Here is a 14,837-nt window from a genome sequence, read left to right as displayed (position 1 = left end):
TGTGGTCAGTGCCACTAGTAAAGAGCATCGCATGACGATCTGGCAGGCCGTGTGTCTGTATCCCAAGGCCATCGGCTGGTCTGTACTCCTTTCGACAGCCATTGTCATGGAAGGCTATGATGTGGTTCTTATGCAAAGCCTTTATGCCTTTCCTGCCTTTCTCAGCGATACGGCATGCGGCAGTCTGATGGAGCATATCAGATAACAGCTCTTTGGCAGGCTGGGCTGTCGAATGGGGCAAATGTGGGTGAAATTCTTGGTCTGTTCATCAACGATATTGTGTCCGAGCGATATGGATACAGGCGCACAATGCTTGCGTCCCTGGCTGCTTCGGTAGATTTTATTTTCATCCCTTTCTTTGCGCAGAATATTGTGAGCTTGGAAGTCCGCGACATATTGATGGGTATGCCGTGGGGGGTATTCCAGACACTCACCATAGCATACGCGGCGGAAGTCTGCCCAGTAGACAACATACATAAATGTATGCTGGGGAGTCGGGCAGCTGATAGCCGTTGGTGTTTTACGAACCCTTCTCCAGCGGGCGGATCAGTGGGCGTATCGCATTCCATTTGCTTTACAGTGGATGTGGCCTGTTCCACTCATAATTGGCATTTTCTTTGCACCTGAGTCACCTTGGTGGCTAGTTCGGAAAATCGCGTAGAAGATGCTCTGAAGGCTTTGTACCGACTCACATGTTCTTCTGCTGATGGCGACTTCAGTGTTGACCAGACAATCGCCCTGATGGTACATACAGATGCTCTAGACAGGAAACTTACAATGGGAATCTCGTATTGGGATTGCTTCAAAGGTATTGATCGACGACGCACTGAAATTGTGTGCTTGACTTGGGCCATCCAGAATTTATGCGGGGCCGCTTTTATGAGGTATTCTACTTATTTTTTCCAACAAGCTGGTCTCGCGGCCATCTATTCATTCGACATGTCTATGGCGTTGTATGCTGTCGCAATTCTTGGCGTGTTCATATCATGGTTCTTTATGGCAAATTTTGGACGGCGAACCCTCTACCTTGGAGGGCTAGCAGCAATGTTCCTTTTACTTCTTATCATCGGCTTTGTTGCTGTTGGGAATCCCGCTAGTGGTGGCTGGGCAATCGGTTCACTGTTGCTTGCCTATACCCTCTTCTACGACATAACTGTCGGGACCGTTGCTTTCTCTATTGTGGCCGAAATTCCCTCAAGTCGGCTGCGGACGAAGACTATAGTACTCGGCCGGAATTTGTATAACGTCATTGGTATTATCAACGGAGTCATCACACCATATATGCTGAACCCATCAGCATGGAACTGGAAGGGAAGGCGGGTTTTTTCTGGGCAGGAATGTGCTTCTTGTGCATGGTATGGACGTATTTTCGTCTTCCAGAGCCCAAGGGTCGAACTTACGAAGAGCTGGATCTGTTATTTGAAGAGAAAATCAGCGCACGAAAGTTTAAGGCGACAGTGGTTGATGTAGCCACATCAACAAACGTTGTGCAACAAGTCTGAGAGGTTCATACAGGGTCAATCTGCGTCAAAATTTTGCCAAACATTTTGATTGTTAAAGAAGATGAAATGCACGATTTACCTCGAGGGTGTCAGTCAATATTTTTATATGTCAATGAATGAAGTGCATCCAATATAGGTCAATTCCCCAGCGGATATTCTGGGTGAAGTGGTCAGGAGACTAACTAGCCCTCAGTTATCAAATGATTTTCAGCATTGGTAGACTGGTTATTCTTATATCGCGTTCTTCTTTATCAAGCATCAGTCCAAACTGTTTAGGGGCATTTTAAAATATTATTACACATCAACAGATGAAGATCGTCAAGGCCCGCGCCGGCTTTTGGATGATTGGGCTATTTTTGGGGGCAAATGTTTTCACGGTGGGGGCTGCTCACCAAAGATCATGGACGATTTTAACGAGGATGCAAACATGAAAAGGATTCTCTGATTAAATTAAGCTCAGTATGTCTCTCTCGTATTCATTCGCGCGTTGCATTTCAAAGGTACCGTAAAACACGACCTGACCACATCCAAATATTAAATAATAATTCCCAACAGTGCAACACTACATATTATGGTTGTGCTCGTTTCACCTGACGAAAACCGGCATGGTTTAAAGTGGCCTTTGAGTGGTCGCGGCCCCCTCACATAGACGATGTAACATCCGGGCATTTCAGATGCATCCCCAAGCCCATATTCCCGAACGAGTAACTCTATCTCGCGCCTGTCACTACCATTTCTTCTCTCAACCGCACACGTACTACTCCGGTGATTTCGGCACTATCGCTGATTTCCGGCGAGACCCCCAGATGAGGCTGTCGTTTTAGTATGATGGTGATGCTAGGTGGTGTCGAACACTCCACTTTTTATCTAAACTATGCCCTCAGACTCGTCAGAGTAATGGACCCGATGCTACGTTCGACCTTCAAGAAGCAATAATATTTCATGTCATTGGACAGTGCCAGTGTTTGACGTGATAGACGATTTTCCTATTTCGAATTGCTTCTCTTTTCATTTGAACGTTGATTTCCAGTTGCTCATATATAGGGAGCCAATTTTCCGCTAAAATTTCGAAAGATTCTCGTAGGCTCATACCTCATTACAGTCATTAAAGACCAACACTTCTTTTTTTCTCTCCCTTGAAAGACAATCCTATTCATTCCTTTCCTGCTTATTCGTAGATCGAACTATACTTTCCTTTTGAACTAGTCAGGACTTTTGGCAGATATTACTTCTCGTCAACATGCATTCTCTTAAGACTCTGCTCTGTGCCGGGGTACTCGCCTCGACCTCACTCGCTTTCCCAGCAATGCACCGCCGTGTAGCCGGAAACTCAACCACTGGGAATAAACTCAGTGTCTACTGGGGTGCTGAAGATGACAGCACAACCCTCAGCGATGTATGCTCAGATGACTCGTACGACATCGTCAACCTTGCTTTCGTCAACAAATTTAAGGGTGATGGTGGATATCCCAGTCTCAGCATTAGCACTTTGAGCGGGCCATCACAGGCCCAGCAAGATGCTGGTGCCACATCTCTTCAAGATGGATCTTCGCTTGTGTCTGCTATTCAGGCATGCCAATCCGCTGGTAAGCTGGTTATTATGAGCTTGGGTGGCGCTGTCGACTATTCGAATGTTGTCCTATCTGGAGACGATGAAGCAAAGACTGTTGCCGATAATTTGTGGAATTTGTTCGGCGGTGGTACCGACGAGACTTTGAAACCTCTTCGGCCGTTTGGAGATGTGAAGTTGGATGGATTTGACCTTGGTAAATACTTGATTTAAGGTTTCCAATACGAAAAGATACTAACATTTTAAAACTAGATAATGAGTCTGGCGATTCTACCGGTTACAGCGCTCTTGTTTCCCGCTTTAAGTCTAACTTTGCCCAAGACTCTAGCAAGACTTACTACCTCACTGCTGCTCCTCAGTGCCCCTACCCTGACCAATCCGTTCCACTGGATGTATGCAAGGAGCTTGATTACGTGTGGGTCCAGTTTTACAACAATGGCGACTGCAATGTTGCACAATCCGGCTTCAAGGATGCTGTCAAAACCTGGAGTGATGGCATCGGAAATGCAAAGCTTTTCATCGGCGCCCTAGCCAGCGGTGCAGATGGTGATCAAGGATATGTTGACTCTGATACTCTGGTCAAACAACTCAAGGATATTGAGGAGTTTAATTTGCCCAACTTCGGAGGTGCTATGCTCTGGGAGGCACAGCTGGCTGTGAAGAATGGCAATTACCAAAAGGCTATTAAGGCGGCACTCTAGTTTCGAATTGATGATGCTTTCTCTCTGTACATATCAGCTTAAGTATATATGATTCATTTTTTGTTGATTCGCGCCGTTAAGCCTATCAATGCCGAAGTTACAATCTTCAATGTTTTTATCATTCATATTTGATTTTTCTAGTTTCTTCAGGGCGAATTCAGCACTTAGTATTCGTTAATGCATTAAACCATTTATATCAATTGATATACCATTTCAACGATTCAAACTTTGATCAATAACCAAATAAGCCATGAGCCTTTAAATTGACACGTAAGAAGTGTATGTAGCTAAAGCATTCTTGAAAACGGTAACAGCATCAAACTCTACTAATGCGCAAAATGACAAGACAAATGCCATTCCAAGGGTTATATCTGCTCTGAGAGCATTGTATAATCCCCACCGGTACAGATTGTCTTGATTCTCATGATCATCTTCATCCGGATCCAATAACAGTTCCGCTAGATCCCGAGCCATTGGGTTGAGTACATAAGCAGTGAAAGTAAGATTGAATACTGTGAATAACCCTGCCAATTCATACAGGCTAGACACAAAACCAGGCCGTGTCAATGTATATGGATGTTTTGACAGGACAAATAATGCGCTTGTGTTGGCAAAAACAAGATGCTGGCGAAGACCGAGATCAATATTATAAGTCCACCGGAATGAGGCCGAAATGTGGCGTGCTGGTATTTTTACCAAGGCCGGGATCGCCACGAGTGAGACCGCTGCTGTGCCTGCTACTGATCAGTCAGAGAATATTTCTGTGTAAAGTCATATCGATACATTAACGAGCCATATAACAGTGAGGTCAAACCGGGACCTGCTAGCTGCAACAACCTGTAGCTGATAGGAGGCGCTTCAATCATCTCTGCCAATTTCAAACGCGATTTTACTTTCAAAGTTGCGAATAAATGCCAATCAATGACCATTTTATATGAATCGTCGTTCCGCGAAGACGGCTTGCTTCCTATGAAGATCGCGTTTCACGTTCTTTGTTGAATTCCGTGCAGAAATTAGATGTATAGTGATCAAAAGCCCGGTTTAAATTAGTATCTCTTTGTTATGACCTACAGGAATGAGACGCGGATGGCTTCCTTTTTGTTTAAACCCCTATTTTTGACTTTAATCGGGCCATGTCTAAGCGACTGAAATTCCGGGCATAATCTAATATTTGATCTCAGGGGCACATTTGTGAAGCTTAGAGACTGCTGAAATAGTAATGCGACTTCCTTAGAGTATAAAATTTGATGACGAGAGCTTCCACGGGTTTTGTGTTAAATTGGACAAACGGATAGTATCATTCATGATAAATGTGGTGACAGCTCTTAGCGGTCTGTCACTGGGCAGGCGACGCCCGCACGTTTGGCTCCCCTCCCAGGAGGAAGACCGGGGGTCGCCGGCCCCTATAAGGCCCCGAATCGTCCTGCGCAGATAAACTGTTCGGGGAGTAGGGAAGGGTAAGTGCATAACTGTTTTCAGAGGTCGTATGGGGCCGGCGGTGTGATGAATTAGTGGCTACAGCCCCTATGAGGCCCCTCGCCCACCAATATAAATAAAATAAATGCAAGTCAGGATGGGCTAGTCCCCACACAGCCAAGGGTGGCGGTTTGACCAAATGGTGAGCATCTACATCTATCTATTTGTTTCAATACTCGTATTGATCCTTCTATCCTCGACGCTGTCCTGATCATCAATTAATCAGTGCCATCTAAGCACCACATCAACTAAGATGACTTAGAATCTCCACCGGAGCTTTTACCAACCGGTTAGGCATCCAAATTCTGAACGCCGTAGTTCCATACACAAATGTGCTGGAACAGTTATCAACCGGAATTGCATTTTCTCTACGATCCAGACCTACATGCGCACTAGGCTCATGGTGTGGCTGAGGCGCAACAATTTTGCAATTTGCAGGTTTTATTGGATGCTTCCCTGGCGCCGAGGGGATGCATATCCTAGTATTCAGGCAGTACGTGCCGCATGCGTCTGTGGTAGGTTTTGAACCGCGATCGGAACGAGAAACGAGCTTGTCTACCAGCATTTCTCATCGCATCTGACGGATTGTAAACGGGGAACGAGCTGGCAGCCAACAAGCTTTTTGGATGACCAACCTAAAATCCTAACAGCATCTGAAGAGCCCTCCACTCTCAGCTGCAGCCTAATCGTTGGCAATCTAAATATTGTCTGCTGAAGCTAGAAAAAGGACATAAGGGGAATAAAAAAACAAATCGAGCGCTTTCCCTGAAGACCATTCACCCATTCAAATTAGTTAATGTCGCTTGTAATCCTTCAGTCTACCAATATTTCTCTCTTCTCCTTAGCACTGCCGACAAACAATGTCGGGCCTCATCAACAGAGTCGCGACCGGCGTCGGTCTGGTCGCTGAAGCCCATCAGCATCACAAAGCGAAAAAAGCTGCCCGCCAAAACGCAAGCAGCACTAGCATCGGTCTGGCCAGCTCCCACGACCGAAATGTCCCTCCAAACCAAGATTCCGTCGAAGCACAAGACAGAAGCCTCACACCAGCAGCCTCTGAGCCTGCAGAATTAGAAGAAGAGCAGTGGGAGCTCGACGAAGCCCAGGACGAGCTCGTTGGGGGTAGCGCACCGCGGAAGAGCAAGAATGGCGCTGCAAATCCAGACAAAGTCGTCAAAGCCTTTCTTGACCGGCATCCTCTGTTGGATAGTACTGCTGAGGATAACAGTTACCATCTCGCGAAATTGGAGTATCCTGTAGTGCTCCCTCAGCGCCGGCCGCGGGTCAAGAAACGTGGCTTCATTCGTGCTTATGCGCCGGGTTTACAAAACAAGGGTATTGATCAGGTAATGTGGCTCGATTTCATCGAGGTTTTCAACGAGGCCAGCCTAGCAAACCCGTGGATCAATGCGATCAACCTAGCATCTTTAGCGACGAATGCATTGCCCTCGGCCATTTCATTTGCTGTCTCGACGGCGATTATGATTGCCACACAAATAGCTATGGAGACGCAGGGGCGATATCGGTCTGTGATCTTTCACCGATATAATACGTCAGAAGTTAATGTGATAACAGACAGAATACATCTCTCGCCAAACTTAACAACGAATTCTTCCGCCCACGCGGACTATACTGTCTCGTCATGACCTGGGATCCCAATTCACTGTCGTCTCGCGTAAACATGGGCGTGAACACGACAATTAAGAATTCAGTCTCCAACCAAAACAAGACAATGCACAATTTTCACTCGTCATACGGAACGACCACCCAATTCGAGTTTATGCAGACTGCTGAGCTAGTCTTCCCCGGTCTAGACTACATCGCCGCCGCTCCAGGCGAGGAAGCCAAGGGAATTAAAAGCAAACTCAAGCGAAGCAAGCTCTTTGTTAGCGAGTATATGGATCGCAAAGCACAGGCAAAATTCGTGAGTATATTTTCTACATAGAGAAAAATGAGTAAACCTCACTAACAGTATGGTGAAGGTTGGTGAAAACCCTAACAACCTACTCTCCAACGAGCTTAACCCAACATTTGCCTCAAAATTCGCAGATCCAAATCATCCTATTCATAGCGGGGATCTTGTTTCCCTCATTTCGCTGGGCTACATCAACCCCTCTAGAATCCGTTCAATTGATGGTTCTAGGAATGGCCGGAGTGGTGGCAGGCTAATCGAGTCTAACTTATTGGGTAGTCGGAGAGGCCTTGCAGAAAGAATAGGTGGTGATGCATACTATAGCCAAAACTCATGTCAGTCAGACCCTGGTCATGTCGATAGCTTGTCTCGCAGAAGAGGAAGAGGAGGTGGCGGGCTTGTAGGCGGTTTAGTCGGGATTGCCGCAGAGGCAGTTCGAAATCATGGACAGCAGAGCAATCCCCGATCCCCGCAGGATCAAGAGGAAATATTTCGTCGAGAAAGTAAATTAAATGACACGCAGAGACAGCCTGTCGGTGGTCGTAGGGCATTGGAACGAGATGGGCCGCTGGGGATCAACAAGCTCTTAAAACAGGTATTTCTCGAATGCATTTGCTCCAATTAATACCTCGATCTATTGACTCCGTTTTACAGAAAGTTCTATATCTAATGGTCGTGAACATGCCGACAGAAGACGAAATGTCAGAGGCTAGACAGATCACGGCAGAGTGGGAGTCTCGGGATGGGCCCCCGCCTTATGAGGAAGTGGAAATGTGAATTATGCTAAACTTTTGGTATTATTTTTACCCGAGACAGTCGTCATTTGGTATAAATTTCAAACCTTGCTTCTTTAGGTAGTTCGGCAACTACTTGGTTTAGGCATGATACATTGTCATTCCCATAATACAGAATCAATAGCGAGTCTAGCTCTATATCGGGTCTAATGTGGTATACTCTAGAACATCGTACGCTTGTTCTAATAATTTCCTGCAGACTAAACCTCGGCTGGGCGTTCACCGGTGCGATGCCATACTCGGCCTCGCCACTGAAGTAGTATTGTCGGGAAAATGCTCGCAGCCACGATAAGGGCAGAAACAATCCCAGCACTTTTTGCCACGCCAACACTGCTAAACATATCTGGAAGCCTATAGACAAATGGGTTAGTCTGAAACCTCATCAGGAGAACAAAAGCGCAAAGTAAAAAGGGAAAACGAGGTAGGAAGAATGGGGATGCCTACCAGAAAGGTCCGATAAATCCCCACATCTGACGAACGAAGGTGATAAACACACCAACAGACGCAGCTTCCTTGTGATTAGTATCAACCGCATACGTGATCAGCACAGTTGTGACAACCTGGTTACCAAACGCAGCAATAGCCACACCTACGATAGGGGTGATATTCCAATGGCCAGCAGGAGACTGCTGAGTTTGTACCAAGAAGACGACAGCACCAGCAATAGTCAGCAAAAAGCCAATGTAGCTTAGCCATAACCGATATTCTGGGCCCGGGCGTTGTCCCATGGAGCGATTCTTTCGATTCATCCACGCATCTGATAGCGGTCCTCCGAGTTGTTCTCCCAATACAGAACCGATAATCAGACTGAGAAACTGCAAGCCTAGACCTTGGGTGTCCAATTCGAATTTTTCTTGTAACAGTTGAGGTATTTCAACAGTGCACATGACGCTTCCAAATAGGAAAACCATGGCATAAGCCACCGCTGGGATCGCGACTGTCACTCGGCCAGCCATGGTCAGAGGCTGGATGAACTCATATGCTGCCAGCGGCTTGGGGTCAATTCGGCGGAAGCTCATATATTCCTGGCGAAATCCAGAGCCAGTGGAAGATATCGAGCCCCCAATGTAGCGAGTCTCCGGGCAGAAGAATATACACAAAATTAATTGCACGGCATTTGTCTAGGCTGGAATTAGCGGAGCACAGATGTGGTTTGAGAGAACAACTTACTATTGACAGGATATAATAGATCCATCGGTATCCAACTCGCTGTGCGACAAACCCGAAAATGAAAGGTGATACTGGAACTCCCAATGTAACCAGCAAAGTCCAAACACCCATGTATCTTCCCCGGTCCTTTCGGAAGAAGCATTCAGCTACCACGGCGCTTCCCAGAGCACCGGCCGGGGAGATAAAAAAAGCTACCAAGGCGCGACACGCGGCCATAGAGCCATATGATGGACTCTTTGCGCAGCCAATATTGCAGACTAGGCTCCCAAGCAAAGAAATGAGAAATATTGGACGGCGACCAAATCGGCTCGACAAGGGTTTCCAAAACAGGGGAGCTCCGCCGAGGATGGCAATTTGCAAGGACGTCAAATAAGCCGTTGTGTTCATGCTTATACCCAAATTGATGGAGATATCCAGATATGCCGGAATGATGGCGGCAGCGGTGAAGGTGCTCATCATCGCATGAAACGCAACAAGGACCAGATTGATGTGTTTCTAGGAATACGGTGAGTGGTGTTCCGAGAGAAAACCATGGGAGTAGACGATATTACCTTCCACCCTGGCCAATTATACGGGTCGGCGTCGTCCATCGCTGGGATGGGATCCAAGTCAGCAGTGCCATGGCGCTGGATTAGATATTCCCGATGCCGAGGAGCTAGCTCGCTCTCGATATCAATAGACGAGGGTGAAGCGGCCTTTTCATCCGTGGCCTGGCGATCATCTGAATTGAAATTTTTCATAATCCTTGCAAGCGCATTTCCTGCTTCAATGTAAACCCAGCAGTGCACCGAAAAAGCGACAACAACAGGACTAGACTTTTTGCGTGCCTCGAAATTGAGTGCTGGTCTTGTGACAAAGGAGACGGGATTGGAAAAAACCAAGTCGCGCGATGTTATTGCGGTGTCGAAATTGACCGTGAAACGGGGTTATCTGTAATCGGGAGTCGCTGAGGCGGAAACAGCTCTATTAATACGGACTAATTAAGTTCTAGTCATTTGCTGTGATTCTTCGAAGGATGGCATCAATAGCAGAGATCGTCGGGTAGCGTAGCATACTAACAATTCGCAGCATCGGAAGCTGCGCGACAACCAGGCAGTGGGTCTTATCGTGGGGACGAAGACAGGGGCCTACCCCGGCCTTGCGGAGGGGCCGGAAGTACAGACCTGGATAGTATGGCACCGGGGATAATGGTTTTCCCGCGAAACTGTCTGCATCTGCGTGAGCGAGCCACTCAGAGGAGCGGCGTGTGCTTCGTCAATAGCATCTCTATATGGTTGCTCAAGTACGCAGCTTCGAAGCTGAGCACATCAGCATTCCACCGGCCAAGCGCGACGTCTATATCTCGGAACAGCCAGCCAATAGCACCAGAGGACTGGGACAGTCAAAGTTCGATGAGTGTCTGAAACGCGCGTACATCGTGCAGAGTACATACTAGTTGTGAACCTAAGTAAAGCCGCGTGCGCCATCCGTGAAGGTTAAGCCTAATACCAGGTCTCGGCATAATAGTATTGTTTGCAAGACTTTTATTGTTATTTAAATTTCAATGTGTTTTAATTAAGAATGTCTCGCGAAGAATGATAAAACCTGATCTTAATTTTAATAATACTATTGTATCCATTCATGAGTAGATATAGAAAAGTACGCAGCACAGCGATCTCGGCATATTAATGAAGACTGCCTTGCGGCCTTAATCCTTATAGAAAAAACGGTTTACCGATTTTCTGGTTAAACAGGACAACTTGGAGAAAGTATATTTCATGTGTAGAGCTGCTGCGCAGAGCGGTTCTTTCACAACGGCATGGCTTAGATTCATATCATTTATGAGACTGTTCGAACACTTCGCATCAGGATGCTTCGTGATGATTCCCTCATGTCACACCTAGCACTTGCCCATGAGGCTTATGAGCCGGCTTCAAAAAGCGGGATGTCACTCGGGCCTGGAGGCGCACTGCCTTCGGTGTTTGTCAAATGGATTGAATGATTGGATGCGATACTGTTATAGAGAGCCAATAGCATAGCAAAATTACTATCATTCGCAGCTGTAATCTGGGGAGGTGGAGATCCCCACGGGAAAGATGTCTTTCCGGATAAGGATATATCCCTGACAGCTAGGGGTAGCCTATTCGGAATCGGCTGCAGGGTTCAGTGTTATTCTTATTTCGCGACACATCATGTCTCAAACTAAAGGCTAGCGTGTTGTCGGCAGTGGTCGTTTCACTCCAGTATATCAACTGATAGTCGTATGCCAGCCGCCCCGCTAACATCGAAACCTATATCAAGTGACCTTTCAATGGAAAGGTCTTAACATTACTTGCCTGCATTCCCCATGTGCATGGGTCATCAGGAAACTTATAATGAGATTAGGATATTGATCTACTAATCGGCTCCTAGCAACTGAAACTATGCATTTCCTAATGTATCGGCTAACATCAATTGATGATAACGTGTTGTTTACGAAGAGCCCCGGTGAAGTCATATATTCTCCAATTGACTGAATGCTTTTCCTTGACAATGAAAACCTATTACGTGCTCTCACTGACCCGAGAAGACAACAAATCAATTGATAACTGATGCACCATGCATCAGTTAGCGATAGTGCTCGGTGGCTTTCTTCAATGCCGAGAATCCGCACTGCGCCAATGTCACCTGAAAAGCCAAGATCGAGCTTGCTTTCGTACCGCCAAAGATACCCTCTTCTGTCGTCCGGAAGGTCCACAACCTTCATCATTTGCTATGCAGTAAAGTACGCCTTTCATGTCTCCAGGTTTCAAAACATGATCAAACTGAGGGGGCCTACAGGAAGGCTTCAGTCATGAGGGAAAATGCTCCAATAGCGTGGGTTGTTCCATGGAGAAACTGGTAATCATTTCCGGAGCAGAAAATAGCGAAGAATAGACACTGGTTGCTTATATTTAATTTACGACGACCATATCTAAAATGCCATATCTTGCTGCCAATTACTATTTTCTTTTTCCAACATTTCTAGCCTTTCTTGCTCTATTCGTGCTTTACTTGTGATTTGACTGTCCCTTTTATACGAACAATCATGAGTGCTACAGTTCTATTTTTTGTGACTGCTAGCTTGCTAGTTAATTTTGTTTGCAGTGCTACAACTCAAACATACACATGGAAAAATGTGAAAACTGGAGGTCAGTATGAATTGATGTTATCGACAAATCGAAAATATGCAGAAGCTGAGTACGTGTGCCACTTCGATTAGGAGGGGGGGGCTTTGTTCCCGGAATTGTATTCAACCCGTCAACGAAAGGCATCGCCTATGCTCGCACTGATATTGGCGGTGTCTACCGTCTCAACACTGATGAAACATGGACACCCCTACTAGATTCAGTCAACAATAGCAATTGGTATCTTTGTACAATACCCAATCCCCTAAGAATAAGACTAACATATCATTTTAGGCATAACTGGGGAATTGACGCTCTTGCCACTGATCCTATTGATACAGAGCGTGTATATGTTGCAGTTGGTATGTACACTAATGAGTGGGATCCTAATCCAGGCTCAATTTTACGCTCAAATGACAAGGGTAACACCTGGGAGGAAACGGTGTTGCCCTTCAAAGTGGGCGGAAACATGCCAGGGCGGGGAATTGGGGAGGTTTGTTATATTTTCACTTAGAATCAAAACTATCTCAGAATGCCGCTAAAAAACTGGCTGTAGCGTCTTGCAGTTGACCCCAATGACAATAGCGTTCTCTATTTTGGAGCTAGAAGTGGCCATGGTCTTTGGAAGAGTACCGATTATGGTGTGACCTGGTCAAATGTTACTTCATTCATCTGGACTGGTACATTCTTAGCGTTCCGAATAGGGAGGAAGGTACATCGGAGAGCTGACAAATTGCCCTAGGGACGTATTTTCAAAATGCCAGTTCGTCTTATACGTCGGACCCTGTGGGGATCGCTTGGATCACCTTTGATACAACATCTGGGACCGCAGGAAATCCAACCCCGAGAATTTTTGTCGGTGGGATAAATCTGTTATTCCATAGCTTGACCCTACAATCCTAACGACTGCAGGCGTTGTTGATACCGGAGAATCCGTTTTCAGATCTGAAGATGGTGGTAAAACATGTTAGTATTCTTTTTTCTTCTTTTTTTTGTGCAAACTGAATCTTACTCGCAGGGGCCTGGGTATCTGGAGAACCAATGTACGGGTTTTTACCTCATAAGGGTGTTTTATCACCAGCTGAAAAGGTTCTCTACATCTCCTACTCCAATGGGGCTGGCCCATACGATGGTACCAACGGTACCGTTCATAGGTACAATATCTCGACGGGCGTCTGGACTAATATAAGCCCAACCTCGATTGATAGCACATACTACGGCTATGGTGGCCTGGCGGTGGATCTGCAAGTTCCTGGTACCGTGATGGTGGGAGCCTTGAACTGTTGGTGGCCGGACGAAATTATATGGCGAAGCCTTGATTCAGGCGCAACATGGTCCCCAATTTGGGCATGGAATAGTTATCCTGATATCGATTACTACTACGATTATGAGATTTCCAATGCCCCTTGGTTGCAAGACAACACATCTACTGCGCAATTTCCAGTCCGGGTTGGATGGATGGTTGAAGCGCTGGCCATTGACCCTTTTGACTCGAATCACTGGCTATATGGCACCGGTATCACAATCTATGGTGGCCACGACCTTCTGAAGTGGGATTCTGCTCACAACGTCACTCTGGAATCTCTTGCAGTCGGGATTGAAGAAATGGATGTGCTTGGCCTTATCGCACCAGTAGGAGGACCACCCCTTCTCTCTGTAGTTGGAGATGATGGAGGTTTCTATCATTCTAGTCTCGAAACGGCTCCCTCCCAAAGCTTTCACAGCCCTACCTACGGGTCCACGAATGGCATTGACTACGCGGGGAATAACCCAGCCAACATCGTCCGGTCAGGAGCTAGTTCAACTCTGCCTACTGTTTCATTTTCAACCAATTTTGGCCTTACCTGGTCGGCTGACTACGCAGCCTCATCTAGTACAGTACCGGGGGCTGTTGCTCTTTCTGCGGATGGGGATACTGTCCTTCTGATGCCAACATCCGGTAGCCCTCTTGTTTCCAAATACACCAGTACCTTTAGTACAGCGACTGGATTGCCCTCGGGTGCAATTATTGCGTCTGACAAATCCAACAATACCGTCTTCTATGGCGGGTCAGCTGGTAGTTTTTATCTCTCCACAAATGGTGCTGTTTCGTTCGCCAACACAGTCAGTCTTGGCTCCAGTACCGCCGTTAATGAGATCCGCGCCCATCCCTCCATCGCTGGGGACGTTTGGGCCTCAACTGACACCGGCCTTTGGCATTCCACCAACTACGGCACCAATTTTACCCAGATTGGTGGTGGTTGTTCAGCTGGCTGGAGCTTTGGCTTTGGCAAGGCTGGAGCTCCAGCATCCTATCCTGTCATTTTCGGCTTCTTCGCCGTCGACAATATCACAGCCCTTTTTAAAACGGAGGATATGGGCGCCAACTGGCAAGAAATTTCGGATGCCACACACGGGTTTGGCGCAGCCTCGGCCAATGTAGTAAACGGCGACATGTCGAACTATGGGCGAGTGTTCGTAGGAACCAACGGAAGGGGGATTTGGTATGGGGAGCCGTGAACCGTGGCCTGATAGCGCCTGTTCGTTCATTCATTACGATGCCGACTAGTAGGGTAGTTCCTAAATGAGAGCTAGTGTCCATCAGAAT

General features: G+C 46.7%; 5 protein-coding genes across 5 annotated transcripts; 4 read left to right on the top strand and 1 right to left on the bottom strand.

Annotated features, from left to right (window-relative positions):
• Nucleotides 1-31: 31 nt before the first annotated feature.
• On the top strand, nt 32-1,933 carry BGW36DRAFT_398784 (uncharacterized protein; the record flags this gene model as incomplete). Its single annotated transcript, XM_046218446.1, has 7 exons — nt 32-124; nt 166-417; nt 467-481; nt 503-643; nt 676-1,266; nt 1,317-1,460; nt 1,811-1,933. 7 exons carry the CDS (start codon nt 32-34, stop codon nt 1,931-1,933), a joined length of 1,359 nt encoding a protein of 452 aa, XP_046070727.1.
• An 809-nt stretch (nt 1,934-2,742) lies between these two features.
• Nucleotides 2,743-3,773, top strand: BGW36DRAFT_429457 (glycoside hydrolase family 18 protein; the record flags this gene model as incomplete). The annotated part of the gene is made up of 2 exons (XM_046220694.1): nt 2,743-3,268; nt 3,325-3,773. The coding sequence occupies 2 exons, from the start codon at nt 2,743-2,745 to the stop codon at nt 3,771-3,773; spliced, it is 975 nt and encodes a 324-aa protein (XP_046070726.1).
• Nucleotides 3,774-6,109: 2,336 nt separating this feature from the next.
• Nucleotides 6,110-7,938, top strand: BGW36DRAFT_361273 (uncharacterized protein; the record flags this gene model as incomplete). Its single annotated transcript, XM_046214263.1, has 4 exons — nt 6,110-6,774; nt 6,825-7,173; nt 7,232-7,756; nt 7,816-7,938. 4 exons carry the CDS (start codon nt 6,110-6,112, stop codon nt 7,936-7,938), a joined length of 1,662 nt encoding a protein of 553 aa, XP_046070725.1.
• A 217-nt stretch (nt 7,939-8,155) lies between these two features.
• Nucleotides 8,156-9,865, bottom strand: BGW36DRAFT_429455 (putative MFS transporter; the record flags this gene model as incomplete). Its single annotated transcript, XM_046220693.1, has 4 exons — nt 8,156-8,306; nt 8,400-9,076; nt 9,126-9,620; nt 9,677-9,865. The coding sequence occupies 4 exons, from the start codon at nt 9,863-9,865 to the stop codon at nt 8,156-8,158; spliced, it is 1,512 nt and encodes a 503-aa protein (XP_046070724.1).
• Nucleotides 9,866-12,171: 2,306 nt separating this feature from the next.
• Nucleotides 12,172-14,749, top strand: BGW36DRAFT_429454 (putative endoglucanase; the record flags this gene model as incomplete). Its single annotated transcript, XM_046220692.1, has 7 exons — nt 12,172-12,274; nt 12,346-12,490; nt 12,545-12,743; nt 12,807-12,930; nt 12,993-13,109; nt 13,163-13,216; nt 13,269-14,749. The coding sequence occupies 7 exons, from the start codon at nt 12,172-12,174 to the stop codon at nt 14,747-14,749; spliced, it is 2,223 nt and encodes a 740-aa protein (XP_046070723.1).
• Nucleotides 14,750-14,837: the final 88 nt, after the last annotated feature.

The sequence above is a fragment of the Talaromyces proteolyticus genome (assembly GCF_021365285.1).
Source record: "Talaromyces proteolyticus strain PMI_201 chromosome Unknown BGW36scaffold_8, whole genome shotgun sequence".
Classification (NCBI taxonomy): domain Eukaryota; kingdom Fungi; phylum Ascomycota; class Eurotiomycetes; order Eurotiales; family Trichocomaceae; genus Talaromyces; species Talaromyces proteolyticus.
Note: the sequence above shows the minus strand (reverse complement) of the source record. Positions and strands in the feature narration are given on the sequence as shown.